Here is a 24570-nt window from a genome sequence, read left to right on the forward strand (position 1 = left end):
TAGTCGTGGTCAATTATTGTTGGTAATGCGAAGTTACCTGACAGAAAACTCACCTGATTATTCGCGCAGGTGTCTCCAATTCTACTCGATTCTCATTCGTTCAACCGTGATCATCGTTCTTCTTGCTGATCATTGGCGCGTAAACACTTTTTCCTTTACATACAGTGAACTTTTATCCAGATAAATCTTTTTTTAGGACATCCTTTCAAATTTAAAAGCTTGTTATTTTTTATCGATAATACCAAATGCGAACGCGATGACGTATTCTATTTATGATACCTTTTCAACATAATTAAGATGTATCTGTCTCTCTGTGTAAAGCATTCATCAAACCGCATTATTTATCTTGAACGATCTTTCTTCTCGCTTGGAACCTTTTTCTTCACGGTTCTCCTCCCTCTCTCTCCTTGCCCCGCTACGCCACACAGGTTAATTCCACCTAGATTTTTTCAAACGTATTGGCAATCGAATAAAAATAATCTTCTAGAATTCGTTGTAAGATATATTTCGAAATAAAAATCATAGAAATGTCGGCGGCCTTCGAAAGACTACGCTGGAAAAGATTAGCTCATTACAAAAATTTGTGTCTTTCTCTGAAAAAAAAAAAAAAGATAATATAATGGGTTTGTCTCTTTTATCATTTTCAGAGGAAATACTTTTACGAAATGATGGACCTCCGGGAATATAATAATTAAACAAATTCGTCAGAAAAATAAGCTTTTATTAAATATTGGGTTATTCGGAAAGTAGTTTCGTTTGCTTTTTGTGAAAATGAAGACAATTTTCGCTTCGAGTTTAAACCTAGGCCTTTCAAGTGGACATAATCTGTTAAATTTGATAAATTTAACATCTCACCGATCTCACATGTTGTTATTTATCGGTTTGCATTAACTAATGCCTTTATTGTATCAGAAAAAAAACGAAATTACTTTCGTAACAATCCAATAGTTAGATAGAAAAGTTAATATCGCGAAACGTTAGAACGTGCGACGTATATAAGTTGGTACTTGACCTTGCTAGCCTCGAATAAAAAAATTGTCTACGCACACTAGGATACAGGACAACAGAGATATGAAGGCACAGCACAACCACGAACCGCCATTACTTTCACGATGTTCTCTTTGGCTTGGCTACGCCCGAGGCAGCATCTTAACAACTTAATTTCTGCCGATAGAAAGAGAGAGAGAAAGGGAGAGTCGCTTCTTTGACGCTCCTTTGCTTCTGTTTTCTTTCCTTCTCTTCGTTCATCTTTTTCTTCTTCACTCGAACTCTTCTCAAGCACCCCAACGCATTATTTGACGAAGCAATGCGGGCCAGCATCAGCATCACCACCGCAAAACGCTTACGAGCTAGAATAATACACATTTCTTTCGTCGTTCTGCTTTTAACGATCTAAACTACTTATATGCTTATTATTATTATTATTATTATTATTATTATTATTATTATTATTATTATTATTATTATTATTATTATTATTATTATTATCATTATTAGTTGGCATTAGGAACTGGAAAGTTCATTGCCGCAAATACCAAATCCCGCCATTGTTCCCGTCCCTGAGCGTGATCCTTCCATTTGCAGTCTTCATATCCTAATTCTTTTAGGTCCCTTCTAATATTATCCTCCCATCTACGTCTCAGTCTACCTAGTGGTCTTTTCCCATTTGGTATACCGACCAATATTTTACTTATATGCTTAGATATATAATACTTCAACACGATGTGTAAGGTATTTATATTAAAAATAAAACAATTACAACTAATTATAATAATTATCTACAAATATTTGTAATAAAGAGTACTATACAAAGACAGATTTGTTAAGAGATCAGGGAAACGTTTTATCAAAAACGACAACATTGTCGGTCAACGTTCTCCAGGAAGAAATTACATGGACGATTTAATGAACCATCCAACTATATCCCCCCTAAAATCCCAGCAAAGTCCAAGGTAGCACCAAAGAGGAGACCCTTTTCTTTTTATCGCGTGAGATCCGTTCTTTTCGCCGCCGAGTCCACCTCGTATCTCGCTTTTTGGTTTTTCTTTCTTCCTCTTACATCTGCTACGTCTCTTAGTATTTCCTTTTCCCTTTCCCTTTCCCTTTCCCTTTACTTTACCCCTCTATACTTCCATATACTTCTCTCCCATCTTCTTGTTCTCCCATCCTTCTCTTTCATCTAAACCAAGCCCAAGAGTAAAGAGAGGAGCCCTTGAAAACCAGTTTTGTTGAACTGTTTCGAGCTTGCTTGCTTCACTCTGCTAGAAGAACACGATGAAAGAGACGCCACCTTGACGATGGAAACGCTTCTTCAGCTTGCCGAGAGAGAAGTTTAAATGAGAACGAGAATGACGAGGAAACTGAGGAGGGGATGTGTGAACAAAGAAAGGGAAAAAGATAGAAAGAGATCGACTGGTCCAGCACATCTTCATTAGTCCAATATCCACGGTTATTTCAATGGCATGGGTATATACTCCCCCATATATATACATACTATATACTATATATATATATTTACAACTTTTCTTTTTTTCTTTCTTTCTTTCTTTCTAGAGAAAGACTTTCTTTCACTCAATTTTTTATCAATCATACTCCCAACGTGTTTTTCTTCCTTAACAAATTATCTTGCATCTAACACTTTTTAGCAGATTTTTTTACTTAGAGATTAAATCCGTTTCTAAAGTCAGCTTGCATTTGTGCAACAAGATTTTTTTCTTTTTCTGTATTTTCAAAATAAATGTATAATAAAATTCTTTTTCAAATGTTTTCCTGTAAATGCTTAGAAATTGTTTCATGTAAACATTATTTCATAAATTAACTGAATAATGATATAGCATTTAGTCAGATATATTCCAAACAAATTTATATTATAATAGGAAATCATAATGTGCAAGAGAAGTGCATTGAAAGCGCAAGTTTCTTGAAATGTAGCGGACGCATATCTACAGTCACGCCTCTACAGACCGCTTATACAACTATACCTCAAATGATAAAACAGACCAACAACACATAAAACAAAGAGAACAATAAAGAATGGCATTATACACGCTACACGATACACAACGCATTGCATCCACCACGTGTTACTAAAACTCATTTCAACTAGTTGTTATACCTATTTTGATACCGTATTATTAATAAAGCTTTCTATACACGTTAACCATTTTGTATATCTTTTATCTCGTGGTATTAATAAGAAGAGATACCACAGAAACAATACCTGTGGTGCAGTCTAGCGGTAATAACTATTACTTTATCTTACCGACTGGTAAAAAAAGTTTTGTCGCCATCTAGCGGTACTAACTACTACTTTTCTTTTATCAGTCGGCAAGATGAAGTAATAGCTAGTAATAATCATAGTCAAGAGAGATACGTCAACGCAACATAGTTTTTAATCAAAGTTTTGTTTGAATAAAAATAAAAGAAATTCGGCAGTAACCTGGTATAATCTAGTTAAATACATTGATTTTTTTAATCTACGAACATAATATTCCTAGAGATAAGAACAAATAGTTACTATTAAAATAGTGAATATTCAGAACATTTGTAATACATAGAAATTGTCATTAGACAGGAAATTATAAACAATTAACAAAAGGAACAGAAAATTTATTCCTTATTTCTTCTACTATTAAAGGAATATAAAATAATTATCAAAATAATCGTTTAAAAATGTTTTCAAGCAGTCCTAATTATACAAAATTAAAGACACACCTTAGGTTAGCTATTAACAGGTTAAAGCTATTAGAAAAGAAGAAAACGGAATTAGCTCAAAAAGCGCAGAAAGAAATAGCTGATTACATTGCTGCTGGTAAATATGAAAGAGCCAAAATTCGAGTGGAACATATTATAAGAGAAGATTATATGGTAGAAGCTATGGAATTGATTGAAATGTATTGCGATCTCTTACTTGCTCGTTTTGGTTTAATTCAACAAATGAAGTAAGTTTGTGTATCTTATTGTATTTTATTACTTGCATATTTTGTCTATTACACGATATTTATTATTTTTAATAGGAATTTAGACGAAGGCCTAGCAGAAGCTATTTCTACAATAATTTGGGCTGCACCACGTATACAAACAGATGTACAAGAGATCAAAGTTATCGCTGATATATTAACTGCTAAATATGGAAGACAATATGCGGAAGCTTGCAAAGAAGAAGCTATACAAACAATATCTGAAAAATTAAAACATAAAATGAGCGTACAATCTCCGCCTAAACTTTTAGTTGAAAAATATCTCATTGAAATTGCTAAGAATTATGATATAGAATATGAACCAGATCCTCAAATAATGGCAGAAGGAGTGGACACTTTATTAATAGATATTGGAAACAACGGTGGTGAATCTAGAAACAATTTAGATCTCGCTAGCGGTGGTAGCAATGGACCACAACCAGCTGGATTTATTGGCTTTCCACAACCACCTTTGTTACCTGATTCTAACATAAATGTAATGATAAATTATATTAAATACTTCAATTAGATAAGGACTTAATAATAATGTTTATATTCTTGATTATAATCAGAATCCGGAGAAAGGAAATCTACCAATAGGATTTGTACCTCCAATGGGGCCTGCTACTTTCCCAGAAAAGGATCAGAACACACCTTTTAATCCTGCTGCATTTTCATATAACATCCCATTGGATAATGCTAATAGTAATAAGCCTGTGAGTAACTTGATCAGTCATTTTGACTATAATTATACGTCGGTTGGAACTTAAATAGTGGCAACTATTTATTCAAAACCGATACAAAAGAGTTACATGTTTGCACATGTTACTGTCCTTCAAAGTAGTCACCAGCGTTGTGTAGAACCCGTTGCCAGCCATGTGGAAGGCGTAGTATACCTTTAGCAGAGCCTGTTCTGTTGATGGTGCGAATGGAGCGGTCTACTGCCTATCGAATCTCTGGAACAGTTCTGAAGCGAATGCCACGATGGGTTCCACATGAATTGACGGAAATGCAGAAATGGATGCGTTACGACACTGCTCAGACGTACTTGGAGCGCTATGAGCGCGAAGGAGAGACTTTCTTACGCCGTATCGTAACACTGGATGAGACATGGCAGTAAATCGCTTCATTCGCACCATCAACAGAACAGGCTCTGCTAACGGGTTCTACACAACGCTGGTGACTACTTTGAAGGACAGTAACAGGTGCAAACATGTAACTCTTTTGTATCGGTTATGAATAAATAGTTGCAACTATTTAAGTTCCAACCTACGTATATTTTCATGAGAAATTTGTTATATGGGTCAAACTAAAAACGGTACTTACGTATTAACGCCACCGCAGCAAAAATTCCGCTAATGCGCCAATAAAGAGCAATTTTGTTGTTTGCACACAACAACCGTCAGGGTTGCGTCAGGGTTTCGTCAGGGTTTCGTCAGGGTTATGGCGACAGCATCAAGTGAAAGAAAATAGAGACCGTTTTGAATCCATGTTAAATTCTATATTGGCCCATTTTCCACCGAAGTCCGATTGATTACTTCTTATAAATAAAATGTTTTGAATTTTGAAAGTATTTTGATTTTAAATAAAGTTTTTTATTCTATGACTTATCGCAACAATTTAAGGTGTAGTTTAGCGCATTAGCGAAATTTTGCTGTTGTGTTACCGTTAATACATAAGTACCCTAAAAACACATTAACATTTGATTCAGGAAGATGATTTACCACCTCCATATGCTTCATCATTTCCACCTGACTTAAATAAACAAGTGAGATATAATTTTAATTAATTGTCCTTTTTATTTATTATATGATTTAATAATCATTTTCAAAATGAATATTTTGTTTAGTCCGATGAGAAACCAAAACCTCAGCCACGATCAAAAATTCCAATGAATAATTTTCAACTTCCCGATTTACCTGCTGTACCGTCAGGAAGTGAATTACCTCAAAATACATCTGAAAATGATGACATAGATTTTGATGATCTAATGAAACGCTTTGAAGATTTAAAGAAAAGGAAGTAACATTCAAAAGGATAATTATGATCAAAGGTATACTACTATACTCTGCTGGTTATTATGATTTTTACAAATGTATAGATAATACTACAGTTTTCAATATATTAATTGATGATAATAATATATAGATATATATAAAGAGCTATATATAAAATAATGCTTCTTTCTAATGAACGATAATGTTTTTACAAGCGCAAAATATAGTATAATGTTGTTGTAAACATTTCAAATAAATACATACAGTTTATTCATTGTTAATATAAATATTTATTATAATTTTTGTCTATAACTAAGTTAGTAATTTCATAAAAGTATGTTTATTTATTTCTATTTATCTTGATAATAATTTTCATAATTATTGCAATAATATTGTAGTGCATATTGAAAAAAAAGTGATGGTGAAAATTCGAAAATTCCAAAAATAGTGGAAATCAATTATATGTTCCAATCATCGCATTGCTGAAAATGCAAGCAATATTATTTAATACATGAAATAATCTAAACAATTGAATTAACACAACAAAATAATCATTTGTCTTACTTCTTTGCCCTTTCCTATTAAACATGTTATTAAATTTTGTGAATATTCACATTTTTCCATTCTATTAACAGAATGAAGAAACTGAAAACACTGTATAATTGATTCTTCTATATAGTCACGTAATTCTAAATCATAGATTCTTTCTGTCATTGCTCGTATCATGGATTCTTGTACTGGAAAGCCTCTTTGATCAACCTTTATAAACAATTGAATATCGATTATAAAACATATAAAAACATGTATTAACAATAATTATTACTTACGGCATTTAATTCGTTGAGAAAACATTGAGAGATACACTAATATTAGATAAAATAACAAATTAATATATTCCTATATCATATTTAGATAATTATTTAACAAAAATATAATTATTAATATTTTTATTATTTCTTACAGAATTATTTTGTTTTTGATTACGATTGTCTTGATAATTTCGATTACTTGCAGAATTTCTCACATTTCCCCAATCATTTGTATCATAGTAATCTACATTTCTTGATCTTTCATTTCCATTATTAAAATGATAAGATTGTGAATTAGCATTTCTTGTAGATTGGCCAGCTCTATTGTTTCTGATATTGATAGATTTGAAAGAAAAGAATTTTTTCAAATAATTCTTATAGAATATTATTCATAAATATGAAGAAAATTAGTATATTCGTTACCTATCATTTTGTTCATTTAAAAATTCATTAGTATAAAATCTGCTATTATTTTTGGCAAAAAACTTTTTATTAAAGTCATCTTCATTTGAGTCAGAAGAACTGTCCGAAGATTCATTACTTTCATTTGAAGAATCGTTAGAATCATTATCATAATTATTATTTTCTAAATTTCGTTTTCGACAAGTTTTTAAAATTTTCTCAAACCGATCATCAATTTGTTGATTAATCGATTGACATCTTAGTGCCTTTAAAATATAAAATTAAAATTCCATATCATTATTTTTATACATATTTCTATATTAAAAGTTTGTATAAAAGATGTTTAACTTACTATACCAAAATGAAAATACGATGTCAAAATAAAAGCGAATAAAATGAGAAAACAAGACTTCATTTTGTCGTCTACTGATTGAAAAATCTCTGCGAACTGTAATATATATATATATATTCTGATCCATAAATTTATGTAGACATTTTAATGAGATTCAATTATTGTGATATTAATTTTCATTCATAGGAAATGAAACACTAATAAAATTGTCTCTAGTTTAATTGACATTTCCTTATTCTATTTAATAATTTACAATACTATGGAAGTATGGTTCATTTAATTATTTCCTGTATGAAATTAGTCTGTTCGTTAGATCATTTTGATAAATACGTAATTGGTATTTTATCAAAATTATTATACAGTACTTTTACTTTTATAATAAATCTAATGTAAGGATAAATAGATAAAATGAAAATATTGGAATTAAAATTAAAGAAACATTATTCTTTGTAATAATAATACTTATATAAAGCAAGAAATAACAGAATAATGTTAAATATGGTGGGGGTATATTGGAAAGTTCTAAGCTTCAGTTAAAAGTATAACTTCATAGAATAATCAGTTGCAGTTTAGTTTGTGCTTTCTTATGGGAAACAATGTACACCATAACATATATTGTAAGTATATATTTATTGTTTTATTTTATCTATAAAATATAAGTAAATTCCTAGTTTTGAAAGAGTATTAGAATTATTATTGACCATAAAATGTAATCAACCGTGAAAGCGTGGCATTTGGATAAAAAGTGTACTACTTTCACATTATTTTTACGTGAAATATACTTAATTTATAAAAAATCCATTAATATAAACTTAACGAAATATTTCTTTTATTTACAGTTAATTGGAATTGTCTTTATTTGTTTATTTCCTTTGGAAATACATAGCGGTATTTATGATGATAAAATAACATTAAATGATCATTTAAAAAATATAGGAAAAAAGCAATCATCAAATGATATTAATACTGTAAATATATGTGGACTTGATAATTCATGTAAAAACAATGATACTACAAATTTGAAAAATAACGTTGATAATAAAAATAATAAAAAATTAATAACACATTTAGTTCCACCGTTAATAACAAGTAAAGATTATTATACTTATTTCAATAGAAGGAAAAAAGAATTGAAACATAAAAATGAACGAGGAAATAGAGATCAGTATAATGTCAAAAATAATACATTTGTAAAAGCTAACATATCAGATTCTAGAATTGAAAGTGATCATTTATCTTACACTCGTGATCACGCGCCAACGCACGTAACAAAGGTAAAAAGCTTGAAACGATATAATTATGATAATATATAAATAATACAATTCATACAAAATTCATAAACTGGAATTTATAGGAAACCTCAGGAAATCAAACTGAGTATAATAAAAATGATAAAAAAAAGTCTACTACAAATGCATCACAAATTTCGCCTGATGGAGATAGAGTAGAATTTCAAATACAAGGTCATGAAGGTCCAAAAACATATATTTTTGGATTTGATACTGGAATCGGGTAAGAATCAAAATCCTTTATCACTTTAGTGGATGATCTCTGTTATGCTATGCTATGCTAGATAATGTTCACATCTATTTTCATTTCCTTAGAAAAAACAGACAATACAGATTAGAGGAACGTTTCAATGATGGTACAGTGAAAGGTCATTATGGTTACTATGATGCTAGAGGAAAATTACGGACTGTTAAATATATTGCTAAACCTATCGAAGGCTATCAAGAGAAACATCATGAAACAATTATCCAAGGAGTTGACAATTGAATTTCATTTACTCTAACAAACCTGAGATTAAAACATTTATTAACAATAACAATTAGTGTATATAACAAAAAAAAATTAACACAAAAAAAAGATATGTCTTATTGAAATAGATACATATGAATATATTAATAAATCTAATCTATATCGAACATATTTAAGATTGATCGAACAAAAATATGTTTATATTTTATAAGCCTCAATTTATGTATTGATTTGTAAATTATTCATTCATATTTCAAAAAATAATAATTTTTGACACTTTTTATTGGTCTATTATGTAGTCAAAATTAGACTTTACTCTATTTTCTTTGCATCAGCAGCTCCATACGATGAACTATTACTTATCTCAGACATTTGAATTGTTTTATCCATTAGCAGATAAACTAAAATAAAGATATATATATTTTACTTATAATTATTATACTTAAATAAATTCTATAAAAATGTAAATTATTATAAAATGATTTGATATACTTACATATAAGAAGGATGCCCACTCCAATGGAAAAGTATAAAGTTGAGCCAGATAAAAAGAGTTTGATAAGATAATATATCATTGGTACTAATACTACCACAAACCAAAATATGGTATTGAACAAAGAAGCGTAGCTCCTATTTAATATGAATGTGTCTGGTTTAGCGACACCACTTGTTGCAAAAAAATCACCAGTCTTATGAAAACTTTCCATCATATAATCCTATTAGGAAAAAAAACCAAATAATAACAATTGCTTAAATTATACTAACAAAATGAATAATGTATAATAATATTTGCGAGAGTATGTAATGTAAAATATGCAAAAACCTTTTCTTGATATAATTTGTGCAACCAGTCAGCGGCAGCATCATCATCTTCCGGTACTTCGCTTAGAGGTATTCTTTTCATATACATATGAGCTTCTACTTTTTTTCCTAAAAGTAAATTTGTCATAGTAGGTTTTACGGGATCGCTTTCTTTAAATGCTACTTGAATATTATATATAGCAATTGATTTTCCTCTCATATTGGGAATGCTACAAATAAATCCTTTTGTGCGTGGAGTTAAATGATATTTTAAAATTGGTAGATTCTTTTCTTTGGCAAATTTTTGACAAGCCTCTATCTTTTTTGGTGTAACACGTGTCCCTTCTGCATATAGAAGCAACTGAAAATCATTAAATACAAATTATTATTAAATATTCAATTTAGAAATATAAAGTGTAGTATACAGGGTGATTCTTGGAACGGAGGCGGGTAATAACTTTTTTTTAAGTAACAATAGAAAAAAATCATAAAAGAAAAAGTTATATGGCACAACAAATGTCAACTTTCTGTGATCTTACTTTTTTTGAAAATGCATAGATGCATCCGCTAGATGCAGTTGCACTTTTTTTTTAAATGAAACCTTATATTTTTCTTTACACTATTCGATTCCTTTTTTTATTCTGCGTTAAAAAGTATTAAGTGAAGGTCATCGAAATGTCAATAGTTTACGAGATATTTGATGTTTTATATCAGCAAATATACAGAGTGATTCTTGGAACGGAAGCGAGTAATAACTTTTTTTTAAGTAACAATAGAAAAAAATCATAAAGGAAAAAGTTATATGGCACAACAAATGTCAACTTTCTGTGATCTTACTTTTTTTGAAAATGCATCGATGCACCCGCTAGATGCAGTTGCACTTTTTTTTTAAATGAAACCTCATATTTTTTTTTACACTATTCGATTCCTTTTTTTATTCTGCGTTAAAAAGTATTAATGAAGGTCATCGAAATGTCAATAGTTTACGAGATATTTGTAGTTTTATATCAGTAATGTATTTTATTACAATAAATGTTCGAATGTTTCTCCATTTCATTCTAAACAATTAGATGCGCACATTCTATTGCGCTTTTTTACATTTTTCATTACATTTTTTGAATTGTTTTGAATTGATGTTGGAACAATACATTATTATATTCTCCTTATATAACTTCAAATATCTCGTAAATTATAGACATTTCGATGACCTTCACTTAATACTTTTTAACGCAGAATAAAAAAAGGAATCGAATAGTGTAAAACAAAAATATGAGGTTTCATTTAAAAAAAAAGTGCAACTGTATCTAGCGGGTGCATCGATGCATTTTCAAAAAAAAGTAAGATCACAGAAAGTTGACATTTGTTGTGCCATATAACTTTTTCCTTTATGATTTTTTTCTATTGTTACTTTAAAAACAGTTATTACCCGCTTTCATTCCGAGAATCGCCCTGTATATTATTTTAACTCCGCCTAGTTAATATCTAGATAGTATCTAGATAATAGCTAGCTGGTCCCAAGCCCAGATAAAGGAGGAGGGTTCGAGGGTGAAGCTAGCAATCTACCCTCGGTAAAAAAAAACAAAATAACTGCTCCTTAATACTTCGTCTTAACACTTTGTTGATTGGCTATTTTTTGAAGAATTTATCCCATGTCACCAGCTATTACTTCGTAATTGAATTGAAAAGTAAAACAATATAAATAATTGTTAATAAATTGTACTTATTATTGGACTTTAAATATTTCTTCTTCGTATAATAAACAATATAACAGTAGTACAAAAAAAAAATATCTGTTATTATTGTAATATTTATTTTCGCTGCGTTTTCCTTTTAAATAGCGTGATGCGAAAAAAAAGCGCATCACGAGTTAACTCGTGACCGGTCAGCAACGTTCGGCCACAGAAACACGAGTTAACTCGGGACCGGTCAACAAAGTGTTAATAATAATAATAATAATGAGAAGTTATTTAAAAACTATTTTTACTTACCCATATCGGATCAGGATAATCAAGTAATTCTTTAATTTGCTTTCCTATTACATTTTTATCTTTGTTCCAATTTCTTTCTAAAAAGATACTTTCTGCAAATTTCCAAGCCCATCCCAACGCAGGAATATATAATATAGATTTTTTAGCATATGCTTTGCAATTCTGTAATTTTAAAGATCACTGTTCATTCATTGTTCTTCTTTTTTGTTTTTCTTTTATATACAAATACATAGAGCTTATTTATTACTTACCCCTAATACGCCAAAACGGCTACATGCTACCCATCCAATTAGCCAATCTATTTCGTAACTATGATTCATTAGAATATATACGTTTTCGCGGCCATAGTATTTTTCATAGTCTTTTTTATCTATGTAAAATATAATATCTGATCCGGACCACCATTCTGCCATACATACTAATTCTATAAATAAAATATACACAACATTAAATATAAATAAATAAATAAATGATGATGATGATGATGATGATGAAGATATATTTTCTATTGTTATTATTTTCTCTACGCAGTACAAACTTACCGCTATAAAATGAATAACAAAGATAATAGTTGATCTTGCGATAAAAATACTTAGAGAATGGTCTAAGCCCAAAGTATAAAATACATTGGAAGAAATTTATTATTAAGCCAGATGTAAAAAATGTAATGCCAAGCATAAGATGTAAAATTGATGATCTTTTCAACGAGGATAGGATGCCCATCTTGTAATGAATTATTTCTAAATTGTGCGCTTTGTAGAAGACATATACTTATTTCTCAATCTAAAAAAACAAAATTTGTGATAATATACTTGGAAAATAATACATACCTTAATTATTCTTCCATAAAATATAAATCATCAAAACTGACTAAACTAATTCAAAATATTTATTTTTCTAGCGACTATAGAAATACTTTATTTCTACAAATGTACGTTATTTATTTTCTAAATAAAATAAAATATAATATAAATCAAGCGTCAGGAATATATGACAGAATATGACTAAATTAATTCAAAATAGAATTATATATAGCACAAAGTATTTTTTTTTTTTTTTTTTTTTTTTTTAATTAAAATATTATATAAGGTGTCCTACATTTATTGAGATTAGATGATACTGTATTATCTCTTGAAGAATTTTCACTTGACATTAAAATATTTGACACAATTACAAATGAATAGAGAATTGATAAGAAATAAGTGACAAATTATTCAAATAATCATAGTTAATAACAATTTAATTATAATAAATCTTTACTATCAAAATCAATTCATTTGTTAGTAATAAATATAAAATAATATTTTTTGATTACTTTAATTTTGTAATTAAAAAAACGTTTGTCTAGTAAAAAATCGTTAAATGTAGATTATATATATATATATATATACACGTATATATCTCTCATATATGATCGCTTGATATTTTATTAATTATATTTTTTAATATATATTTACCTAATTTGGCATTTTTTGTTGGGAATTTTACAGGCTTTATTAAAGCATAATGCTGTTTTTAAACATATGATATTCGTCAGTAATACTACACTGAATTATTGTAATCTAAACAATATTACTTGGTAAAGTCGTGATTAGGAAGATCGAAGTTCGAGATCACAATATTCCAAAGTTCACAGGAAATGGCAACTTAACAAGTATAGTGCAACATTGAATTTACATATATGTTTATTTATTAGAATTTTAAATGAAAAAAAAATATATCAAAAATAATTAAAGATTCATATCGATTTTAAAATTGTTTATAAGTGATATTCAATTTGCTCAATTTATATAATATAATTTTAAAGAAATAAATATTTCATGAGAGAGAAGTGAGGGGTGTAGACTGTAAACCTCTATTTGCTTTACGCACTTATTTTTATTTAGGAAAGTAACTAAAGCGTCGTTTACAAAAAAAATACTAGATTTATATATATTTAACATTTTATAATTAATATTCAACAAATTGAAATCATTAAGATCAGAAATGGATTTTAAATGTAAGAAGAAATAAAATTAGTCAAATATTTATTATCATGCGTTAATAATAAGTTTTCAATGTACTACAAAAGTTTTAACGATGAAGCGATTATCAAAGAACAACTTTTATGATTGGTCAAGTAAAAACACTAGTAACATTATTAGTTTGATTCAAAATTAGTTTGGGGACAAAAAAAATCAAATATTGTTTTTATTTTTTATTAAAAATAAGAAATATTTTATAAATATAATTCTGATGAAAATAACGATATATGTATATATTAATTTTGATATAATAAACTATTTGATTTTTTTTCATTACACTACTTTTCATGGTATTGTATAGTAACTTTTATATATATATTTTATTATCCTGCATCCGTATTATTATTTAATTCATATTATTTATTTTTTAATATATTCAATTAAAAGTGATAATTTTTTATTTTATAGATTCTATAATAGATTGATATATATTTACCATATAGGAACATCAATCTCATTCTTCAGAACGCTTTATAACCAGCCAATCGCTGGTCACTTCGACACGCCCTTTAAATGTTCGTTTTTTTTATGAATGCAAGTAAAACAGTTAGGGATTAACTACAATTTTGTGATTGTTGTTATATTATACTATTTTATAGTGTTGTCGTAATTTGCTTTCCTTATTATTTAATATATAATTGAAAATTTAGAAACAATATATCATGGTGAGTCACGAACATTTATTTGCTTTAAAATCTGTTGACGTACACATAAGATGTACAGTTTATGTTTGTAAAATCATTTATCATAATATCTAAGAAGCTGTAATCAGATAGTTTTGTTATGGTTATTGTTTGGATGTAATTTAATCATTATACTTTATCATAACCTACTTTGAAGAAATGTCAAAATGGCGTTCTCCTTAATGGTGTTTCAATAATTTATGTATATACATACATATATACATATATATATATATAGAATAATTTACAAATTTTGTATTAACATTAAATATTTTAGACTGAACAACAAATGGACTGTGCTTTAGACTTAATGAGAAGATTACCTCCTCAACAAATTGAGAAGAATTTAAGCGATCTCATAGACTTAGTTCCTTCTTTATGCGAGGACTTACTTTCTTCTGTAGATCAACCTTTAAAAATAGCAAAAGATAAGGAATCTGGCAAAGATTATCTTCTTTGCGATTATAACAGAGATGGGGATTCTTATAGGTTTGTAATAAAATGACTATCTACGGTTAGAAAAGAAAGAAAATATTCTATTTTAATTGATCATTTTTATATCACAGATCTCCATGGAGCAATACATATGATCCACCTTTAGAAGATGGATCGATGCCTTCTGAAAGATTAAGAAAATTAGAAATAGATGCTAATCATGCATTCGACCAATATCGGGAACTTTATTTTGAAGGTGGTGTGTCTTCCGTTTACTTATGGGATCTCGACCATGGCTTTGCTGCTGTTATATTAATAAAAAAAGCTGGTGATGGATCTAAAAAAATTAAAGGTTGCTGGGACTCGATACATGTTGTTGAAGTGCAGGAAAAATCAACCGGTAGAAATGCGCATTATAAATTAACTTCAACTGCGATGTTGTGGTTACAAACAAATAAACACGGTTCAGGTACTATGAATTTAGGAGGCAGCTTAACCAGACAGGTAATGCATTTTCATGTTTTTATCTATTAGAGATTCAGCATATAATTTTGGTATTATATTAATTATCATTTAAGGTGGAACAAGATGCGCAAATAAGTGAAACATCACCTCATATTGCTAACATTGGTAGAATGGTTGAGGATATGGAAAATAAAATTCGAAATACACTTAACGAAATTTATTTTGGTAAAACTAAAGATATCGTTAACGGTCTAAGATCTGTTCAATCTTTAGCAGACCAAAGGCAACAAGCAGCATTAAGACAAGATTTAGCTGCAGCATTACAAAGGCGAAATGCTAATAACTGATTACAAGAAAATAACAGCTTCGATTATCATTGTGATAAAGCAAAACAATTAAAATCACACATACACAAATTCATGGCAACACTGTTATTTCTACACTAGGTGAAAAAAAAAAGAAAAAAAAAGAAAAAAATGCAAAAGATTTATTCTGGGGCATTTTTAGTTGTATATTAATTTCTTGTTTATTCTTAACTATAATTTTACTTTGTTCAGAGCATGTTTTGCATTCAACATTTTAGTCAGTTATTAGTAGATTTAGATGTATATCTATAAATAAAACAGAATTTGTTACTAAAAAAAAAAAATGTTTTAGCACAAATAAATTGTTCTTGCTTTCGTCCAACCTATTGAAAAGCAAGAATTGCCTTATTTGACTAAATTCACACCTTTATATAATTATTGTTAAATTATACATTCATTCCTCAGATGACAAAATATGCAAGGATAATTCAATCTATTTGAATGAACTTCTGTTCAATGCCTATATATTTTGCATGTTCATAATAGCAATATATCAATCTTTCGACAGAGTATGTTTTATCTATTTATGCAAGTAAATAATCATATTTGCACTTGCATAGTATAATCATTCAGGTATGTAAAGTATGTTGATAATACGTTCCATGCATATTGTTATTTGGATATTTCTAGTTGAATTGAAGAAATTCTATTACATATTTTGCATTTACTTTATTTTTGATCTCTTTCATTTGAACATATTTCTTATACAGAAAAATAGATATTTTGAAAAGATAAATAAGATCTTTAGTACATCTCTATGTGAAAAAATAATAGCAAATATGTTAACAAAGTTATTCAAAATAGATCAAAATGCTTCATAGAGTTTATATATATATATATATTTAAATAGATTTAAATTTCTAATTAAATCATTTGCTAAAATTACAAATTATATATTTTTGGGATCAATGATTTAAATATTTTTACCATTTAGTGATCTGATGTTTTCGAACATGTACAATACATTTAAATATAAATTAAATAGAAATATAACAAAATGTATGTATGTAAGATTTGTTAACTTTTACAACTTTGAAAGTATTTAACTCGACCAATTTTGGTTATACAATGTGCTAAAGCTCTCTCTCTCTCCCCCCCCCACGTTAAATAAATAAAATGAATTGATAAACTGCAGGTTGTGAACTGCCAAACTGGAATATAAAATTGAATTATACCAAAGGTATAAATAACTTCTACACGTTAAATAAACATGTTATACAAATGACGTTTTACAGAAATGTATCACATGTTTTATCTTTCAGGCATCTTATATGACATAATAATGAAATTAATACAGTATATTTATTCTAAAACTCTTCATTTTCAGAGGGCAGATATATTTTCTCTTTCTTGTTTGTATGTATGCGTATGAACAATAACGATATATTATAATTGTTGAACAGTGTACAAGGGATATAATAAGACAGATTTTAAAATGAAAAAAAAAAGAAAAAGCTTTATTTGGAAAATATAATTAATTCTCAATTATAGTCTTATTACAGTCAAATCATTAACTGTATTATTCAAATCATAAAAAAAAAGATTGTAAAATTTGTATTTTTGGTTGATATTTTCAAATTTATTACATTAACAGGATATTATATTACTCACATGCAATTAACATTTGCAAAAAAAAAAAAAAAAACCATTTTGAATAAAATAATAGCATCATTTTAACTTCGTGAATTTCATCAATCATATAACTTCTTAGATTTGTTTACATAATTTTAATACATAGTTATATACTACAGTAAAGAGAAGAGTACACTTGATAATTAGTAATTTGATTATTAAGTGTTTGATTAATACACATTTTTTTGTTAAAAAAAAAAAAAAAACATTTCACTTCTCTTTAAGATATATTTATTAAATCTTGAAATAGTTGTTTTAAATAATATAGATTATATATTTAATATTTATATATATATCACGTATATGAGATTAATCATTTATTCATAGAAATGTCAAATACATACATATGCTGTAATAAAAACAAACAATTTAATTTAACAAATTATACAATAAGCAATACGGATAAAAACAAAGAGAAATTCAAACGAAAAGGAAAAAAAAAGAAAAAGAATGATTTATTTTGTCATATTTCTACACACATAGTAGATGTTTCTTAGAATTAAATTTAAGTTATTAATATTTTTTCTCAGTCTTTATTTGTGCTTACAGAATATACGTATTACAGGTAAGAAGGCCATTATTTCTATAATCACTAACAAAGTTTTTTAAATTGAAAAGTGGTTCGATGGTATGGTATGTATGTATGTATGTATGTATACATATACTCTATTTGTAATATAATATAAAAGATATTATTATTATTATTATTTTGTCTTCTCTTTATTCAAAACAAAAATGAAAACAATAACAAATGATTTTTTTAAAGAAGAAAATATAAGAGAATATGTAAAACTAATAACTAAACTTACCTGATCTCTTTATACTAATATATATATAATGGGTACTTTTAATGTATTCATTTAAATTATATGAAATTCTTTAGATTATTCTTTCTGTTAAAACAAATCTTTCTCAACATTTGTTTTTTTTTTTTTTTTTATAGAAGATAACAATTTTGAATGAAACGAATAAAAAATATTGTAGATATTTTTTTTCTTCTAACCTTTACATATTTCTTTTTTTGCTTTTTATCATCATCATCATCATCATCATCATTATTTATAATAAAATTACAAGTTATAACAAAATGTATTATGTATTATATGTGAAAAAATTTGGAAACGAAACTTCCTTTGACTCATGTCAATAAAGGAAGAAAATAATTTGTATTATTCTTGTCAGGTATTTTTGTAATACAAAAATAATACAACAAATAGTTCTTTGGGTTATTTCAAATGTTATATATGCAACATTATATCATTAACATTTAGAGAATACAAAATAATAGTTAGAAAAATCAATTGGAATTTGGAATATTGCTTGTAGCGTCTATTCATAGCAATGACACATTATTGTTTCTAATATTGCAATTTATAATGCATATTATTATTCATATTATTTGTTCCACAATGTTCATTGATCTTTAACCAGTGTGGTACCTAAATGGCACTTTTTACAAAATGATAATGAGACAAAATTGAAATAACTTTAATTTTTCAATACGTTGTATCTCTATGTTCCATGACACAATACCCTTTTGTGAAGAAATTAAACAATTATATTTGTCTCAGATTATTCAAACATTTCTTAATACAGTTCATTATCAAATGCATTTTTATCAAAAACGTTGAGAGACTCCGGCATAATGTACTAGTCTAATGAAATAAGGCATATTTGTGTTAAACGCACCATTTATTTATATTTAACTTTTAAATTTTGTCCTGTCTCTTTTCTTGCCTTGCTATTGCACTGCCACCGTATAGAATAATTTCATTCAAAGGATATTCAAACATATAGTTGTTATGTTATAATAAATCAAATGGTATGATTCTTCTTATTTTTAATGATTTCTTTGTTTAATTCACAATACCATTTTTATATGATTAACATTTTGTCTGTTATTTAATATAAGTTTTCATTGCATTACAAGAGTAATATGATAACCTCTGTATTCTAAAAAGGATGACAGTGCACATTTTGCTTTGTTCTTTTTTTTCTTCTTTTTTATTTCTTCATAATCATAAGAAATCAAATGTTTTCATTTAAAGTAGTTATATAACTATTTGAGCTTAAAAAAGATTATGTCTCATTGTCGATTCTAAGATTATGTTTATAGTATCATTTTAAGTGTATTAAATGTTGCACAATGAGATATTGTTACAATGTTTTTTTTTTATTTTATATTTTTTCTTCTTGTATTATTTATTACTTGGTGTCACCTTTTTTTTTTTTTTTACTTTTAAATGAATAATTAAAAAAAAAAAGAAAGAAAAAGAAAACTGTTAAAATTCAACAAACAAAAATTCCTGCTGCCTCTTGTGAAAACGTTTGAATTTGTATTTTTTTTCTTATTAATACAATATACGACAATGTTATTTTGAAGATATCATCTGATACATAAGATTATTGAAATTTCAACATTTACATGATTAAGATGACACCATGAAGAAGTCTCGTTACTTAAAAAGGAAAATTATTAAATATCCACATAAAAAAATGCGATAGCTCAAATTGTTCAACATAAAAGAACTTGAGCTTTATTTTTTTGTTTTTGTTTTTTTTTTCTTAGAGATCTATCTCATATTTGCTATTAGGCATTCGCGCATTTTGTTTGTCACACGACATCATTATCTTTTCCTCCTTCAATTCTTCTGCTACTGTCCGTAACAAAGCACATTTAAAGAATATGAACCTGGTCCAACATAGCACATTTGGAATACAGAAAAAGAGAAAGAGAGAGAGAAAGAGAGAGAGAGAGAGAGAGAGAGAGAGAGAGAGAGATGATGATTTATTTCATATTAATATTAGATACTTCTGCTCATTTAGATTATAATAGATAAGTATTATGTTGTTCACTGTGCAATGAACCAAAGTTCTCAAGGAAGGCATATCTTCATAAATTTTGATTACTTATATATATTCTACAAAGATGTCAATCGTGAATACTCTCATCATTGATAATAATATGACATTAGCTAGCTTCTTCTTGTTGTTGTTTGTAATAATACTTTGTTGAGAGTTCATACGACACGTATTAATATCTTTATAGTAATTTGTTAATCTCATGCTTGTATATAATACTTTGGTAAGATGATGTTTGTTAATAAAAAGATATGATATAAATGATAGTCTTAAAGAAATAATGATGACAGTCGAAGAGAAATGATTGAAATAAAAACATGTTGTTTTGTAGGATTTTAGCATAACCATATGTGAGAGGTAGGGGCACACAACATACCTTCCCATAAAAGCTCTGGTTACGATCTTGTATCAATCAATTTCTATTTTCATCGTATATTAATCTACATTTTTCAGACTGTATTTTCTGGAACAATTTTTTATACAAATACGATCTTACAGTATAATAATAATAATAATAATAATAATACAAAGGAGAAAGCAGGGGGTAAGTTTGAATATATAATAGAAACAAAGTATAAATAATTCGGATATTTAATGAAAAAGGATACTAAGTACAGAAAGAAATATTTCGAAAATGATTACTTTTAATAATAAAGGCAATTATTGGAATAATAAATATAAATATGTTATGTATGACAAAATAGTAAATAATTGTTAGTTTATGATTAAAAAATATTTCATGTTGATAAAATTAAAAATTTGCCACGATATTTCGTTGTAAGCTATCTCATTATTAGATAACTTATGTGATATAACAGTCATGTGATTTAAGGTAAAAAATGTTTATTGAAAAAAGTACTATCATATGTTACAAGAACATATTCGAAATAGTTTAGGCAAATTATAAATAAAAGAAACGAAATCATCTTTTTCGTTATCTTAAACTTATTTCTCTTAGACTTGTTAAAAAACTTATTTGTCTTGCTTTTTAGATAATACTTTTACAATTAGAAATAATGGATTTATAATTTATAAAAGCATTCTGCAAGCATTCTGTGCTTATAAAGCTTATATGTAAAATTACAAATTATCTCTATAGCCATTGTTAACAAATATGTAGTTTATCTACATAATTGTATCATGTAGCAATTTTTACTTCATAAAATTATATAACAATAACTAAAGGATACTAAATGTTATTAATACATAAAGATTTATCGGATTCATATGAAAAATTGTTCCGCACTATAGAATGCATCTCAACCTTGGTCTTCAACAGCAATACGTGTCTATTTACTTTACGTGTATATTAAGTTAGAAAGCTTTTTGTGGTTTTTACATAAGTTGTTTCAAAACATTGAATACTGAAGTCTTCAAAAAAAAAAAAAAAAATCGAGGATGTGTAAAGGCTTTTTTTAATTTTTATTTCTTAATCAACTTTTGTTTGAAAAGTTGTATCTTTTGTATAACAAACAACGTATGTGTGTGCCTATGTGTGTATGCAATTGTGTATGTCTAAAACTGGGTATTGAGAATTCCATAAACCCAATTCTTCTTGTTTTACATTGCTTCGAAACTTTAGCATGTGTTTTTCTTTTTTTTTAATATTAGTAAGTAAGTAGATGTTACTTAGATAAAAAGATGTTTTTGTCCGCTGCTGAACTGCTGTTGGTTGGAACTGTGGACTTATGTTTTTTTTTGTTTTTTTTTTTTTTTTACCAATGAGAAGGTGTCGATTGGCTAAGCGGATAGTTTAGTTGTGTACGATTAAAACTGAACACAATTATTTGTCAAGGGCAGTGTTGGTTTTGATGGCAATTACCACCTCTTCGCCACAAGCTTTTAGTACAGTGCACTGAAAAAAAAAAAAAAAAAAAATATAAAAATCATTCAATATGGTCAAAGTTCATAATTCTTACAAATTATAAGTTATTACCATTATTCTCCATTATTCAGATACACATAATATTAATGAGATTTTAAATGAAACTTTTCTTTTTATTACCATATTAAAAATTTTGTTTTATTACCATATTAAAAATATTGTTTGTAATTGTAAATGAATGAATTAAAATTATACTTACAAGTAATTCTTTGCCTGCCTCAAAATCAGCACGTAATTGAGCTCCTAATTCACCATCAGGTATTTTAAGATCTTCACGAAGATCACCATTATCAGCCATCAGACATAAGTACCCATCGTCAGATATATCTGTCAACTGAATTTAGAAGAGTACATGGTATTAATTACTATTATTTTTGTTGCAGTTAAAATATGAATTATTATTACTATACATTATGCATATTACCTGATAATCTTCTCGCTTAACAAACGGCACATCCATATTATGTGTAGAAGGACAAATATCTTCATATTTTTTTGAGGTAAATATATCAATGCCTACAAGGTGAACCTTAGCATGACCATGCTTTCCAGTCTTTGAAGTAGACATTTCCACAATTTTACAGGGTCGAGATTTTAACATGACAAATCCATTTTTACGCAGTGCAGAACATTGCATAGGGTATGTTACTGATGCTCCAGAGTCACCAGTCTCAAAGTGAGTATCTTCAATGTCTGCCATTGTAAATTGTGAAGGTCTGTTTGTAAAATAAAAATTGTCAAATGTAGAATATCTTTTTCAATTGTTGAATGAATGAAGTGAGGGAAGAATAAGGGGGTGGGGGGATAGAGAAAGATAAAAGAAACTGATAAATCTGAAAAAAGATGAGAAAAGATACAAAAAAAAAAAAAAAAAAATCAAATATATGTATTTACGAATGTGTTATGAAAATATAATTATTAAATGTTGTGGTTTTTTTTTTTTAAGTGTATCACATACAACAACATATAAATGAATATAATATCTTAAATATTTATCTGTGTTACTTGATACATTTAATATGGATATTCTTATATCACTAATCAAGAGAACATATGGTTGTGTTTAAAACACACCATAGCCTTTTGATCATATAGATGAAAAATTGAACAGTAAGAAGAGGCAGAGACAGAGTTGCCACCATCATGTAAATTTTCAACTAAATATTCTAGGTATAAGCAGTAATTGTCCTTTAATGTAAGCAGTTTAAAAGTAAATCAAGATGGTAGAATTAAACAGATCATACATAGCCGGTGTTTAAAAATATATAAATAATAAGGATTAATCGTATATAAGAATTGTAAAAAAGTTTGAATTGTAAAAAGTATAAGTGGAATTAAGTCGGGCATAAATGGCCATGTGGCAGAACAACGATAAAATCCGGCATTAAACTGTTACGAGTTTGAAATCGAATTTATAGTTAATTTAGTTTAATCAGATGTTTCTTTGGCACAACTATCGATTATAAAAATACAATCGATAATGATTTTAAAACAATACATTTGTTTTTACATTGAACATTTCTCTTAAGAAATATTCAATTGAAAAGGAAATATGTAGGCTAACCAAAGATTGTTTTTGCATAAACAATAGGACATCAGATATCAGATAAGTTATTAAATATTAACACCTTTATGACTAAATAAGCAACAAAACTGACGAATAATATATTTTTCTCTATACTAGTCGCGTATTTAAAGGAAAATTGTGCGAAGATGGCGCGAAAGAGTGTTAGCCACATTGCCAGCAGCCCGTTGTCATCGGCATGAGCTATTACATTTTTTAATTCCCGACGTTTAATTAACACTGTCGCATCAATACGAACCAGCTGATGTTTCACTGTCGAATTCTTTAATTTCTTGTACTCGTTCAGACAATTAGCACCATTAGTTTTCACCGAAATCGAGAACAGCTCGAGATACTCACATGTGATCAAAATGGATACTTTAATCAGAAGATCTTGTTGCGCCTGCGCGCCACGATGAACTGAAGAGGGGTCTACCAAGCTGAAAGCAGGGACTCTAAGCTTCTATGACCGAGCTTGGCATCCGGAAGTGTTCTAAAATCATCCGAATATTTCATCTTTATTCCTACGAATAAAGATCTTTTTTTATTCAAAATAAACATTTTCAAAATATAATTGTCATTTACATTT

At 27.9% G+C, this 24570-nt stretch overlaps 6 protein-coding genes across 14 annotated transcripts; 3 read left to right on the forward strand and 3 right to left on the reverse strand.

The window, feature by feature from the left end:
* The first annotated feature begins 3344 nt into the window (after positions 1–3344).
* On the forward strand, positions 3345–6243 carry Ist1 (increased sodium tolerance 1-like protein). The gene is made up of 5 exons (XM_015329761.2): positions 3345–3941; positions 4017–4455; positions 4532–4675; positions 5671–5727; positions 5809–6243. The coding sequence occupies exons 1-5, from the start codon at positions 3673–3675 to the stop codon at positions 5983–5985; spliced, it is 1086 nt and encodes a 361-aa protein (XP_015185247.1). The 5' UTR covers positions 3345–3672; the 3' UTR covers positions 5986–6243.
* On the reverse strand, positions 6223–8235 carry Obp59a (Odorant-binding protein 59a). 2 transcript variants are annotated; one of them, XM_015329762.2, is made up of 6 exons: positions 7520–7632; positions 7189–7433; positions 6918–7095; positions 6784–6819; positions 6521–6715; positions 6223–6438 (listed from the first exon to the last, which is right to left on the reverse strand). In XM_015329762.2, exons 1-6 carry the CDS (start codon positions 7580–7582, stop codon positions 6415–6417), a joined length of 741 nt encoding a protein of 246 aa, XP_015185248.1. In that variant the 5' UTR covers positions 7583–7632; the 3' UTR covers positions 6223–6414. The 2 variants fall into 2 exon arrangements, with proteins under 2 accessions (XP_015185248.1, XP_089030512.1); XM_089174386.1 differs by having other exon boundaries at positions 6223–6715; positions 7520–8235.
* Positions 8233–9387, forward strand: LOC107071029 (uncharacterized; the record flags this gene model as incomplete). Its single annotated transcript, XM_015329683.2, has 3 exons — positions 8233–8793; positions 8874–9031; positions 9124–9387. Coding segments are annotated over 3 exons (891 nt in total), but the record flags the coding sequence as incomplete, so codon positions are not given.
* On the reverse strand, positions 9317–13930 carry LOC107071075 (1-acyl-sn-glycerol-3-phosphate acyltransferase gamma). Of its 2 annotated transcripts, XM_015329764.2 has the most exons (7): positions 13524–13929; positions 12609–12849; positions 12318–12490; positions 12067–12228; positions 10101–10439; positions 9774–9993; positions 9317–9678 (listed from the first exon to the last, which is right to left on the reverse strand). In XM_015329764.2, exons 2-7 carry the CDS (start codon positions 12787–12789, stop codon positions 9590–9592), a joined length of 1164 nt encoding a protein of 387 aa, XP_015185250.1. In that variant the 5' UTR covers positions 12790–12849; positions 13524–13929; the 3' UTR covers positions 9317–9589. The 2 variants fall into 2 exon arrangements, with proteins under 2 accessions (XP_015185250.1, XP_015185251.1); XM_015329765.2 differs by lacking the exon at positions 12609–12849 and having other exon boundaries at positions 13524–13930.
* A 614-nt stretch (positions 13931–14544) lies between these two features.
* cpb (F-actin-capping protein subunit beta) lies at positions 14545–16322 on the forward strand. 2 transcript variants are annotated; one of them, XM_015329790.2, is made up of 4 exons: positions 14545–14755; positions 15051–15262; positions 15340–15712; positions 15787–16322. In XM_015329790.2, the coding sequence occupies exons 1-4, from the start codon at positions 14753–14755 to the stop codon at positions 16018–16020; spliced, it is 822 nt and encodes a 273-aa protein (XP_015185276.1). In that variant the 5' UTR covers positions 14545–14752; the 3' UTR covers positions 16021–16322. The 2 variants fall into 2 exon arrangements, with proteins under 2 accessions (XP_015185276.1, XP_015185277.1); XM_015329791.2 differs by lacking the exon at positions 14545–14755 and adding an exon at positions 14835–14975.
* Positions 16323–21935: 5613 nt separating this feature from the next.
* On the reverse strand, positions 21936–24481 carry eEF5 (eukaryotic translation elongation factor 5). Of its 6 annotated transcripts, none has more exons than XM_015329733.1 (4): positions 24342–24481; positions 22842–23133; positions 22617–22751; positions 21936–22387 (listed from the first exon to the last, which is right to left on the reverse strand). In XM_015329733.1, the coding sequence occupies exons 2-4, from the start codon at positions 23115–23117 to the stop codon at positions 22316–22318; spliced, it is 483 nt and encodes a 160-aa protein (XP_015185219.1). In that variant the 5' UTR covers positions 23118–23133; positions 24342–24481; the 3' UTR covers positions 21936–22315. The 6 variants fall into 6 exon arrangements, with proteins under 6 accessions (XP_015185219.1, XP_015185216.1, XP_015185218.1 ...); XM_015329730.2 differs by having other exon boundaries at positions 24241–24394; XM_015329732.2 differs by lacking the exon at positions 24342–24481 and adding an exon at positions 24193–24336.
* Between the last annotated feature and the right edge of the window lie 89 nt (positions 24482–24570).

This window comes from Polistes dominula, unplaced genomic scaffold (genome assembly GCF_049000335.1).
Source record: "Polistes dominula isolate Pdom_NZ unplaced genomic scaffold, Pdom_raw_medaka contig_83, whole genome shotgun sequence".
Taxonomy (NCBI): Eukaryota; Metazoa; Arthropoda; class Insecta; order Hymenoptera; family Vespidae; genus Polistes; species Polistes dominula.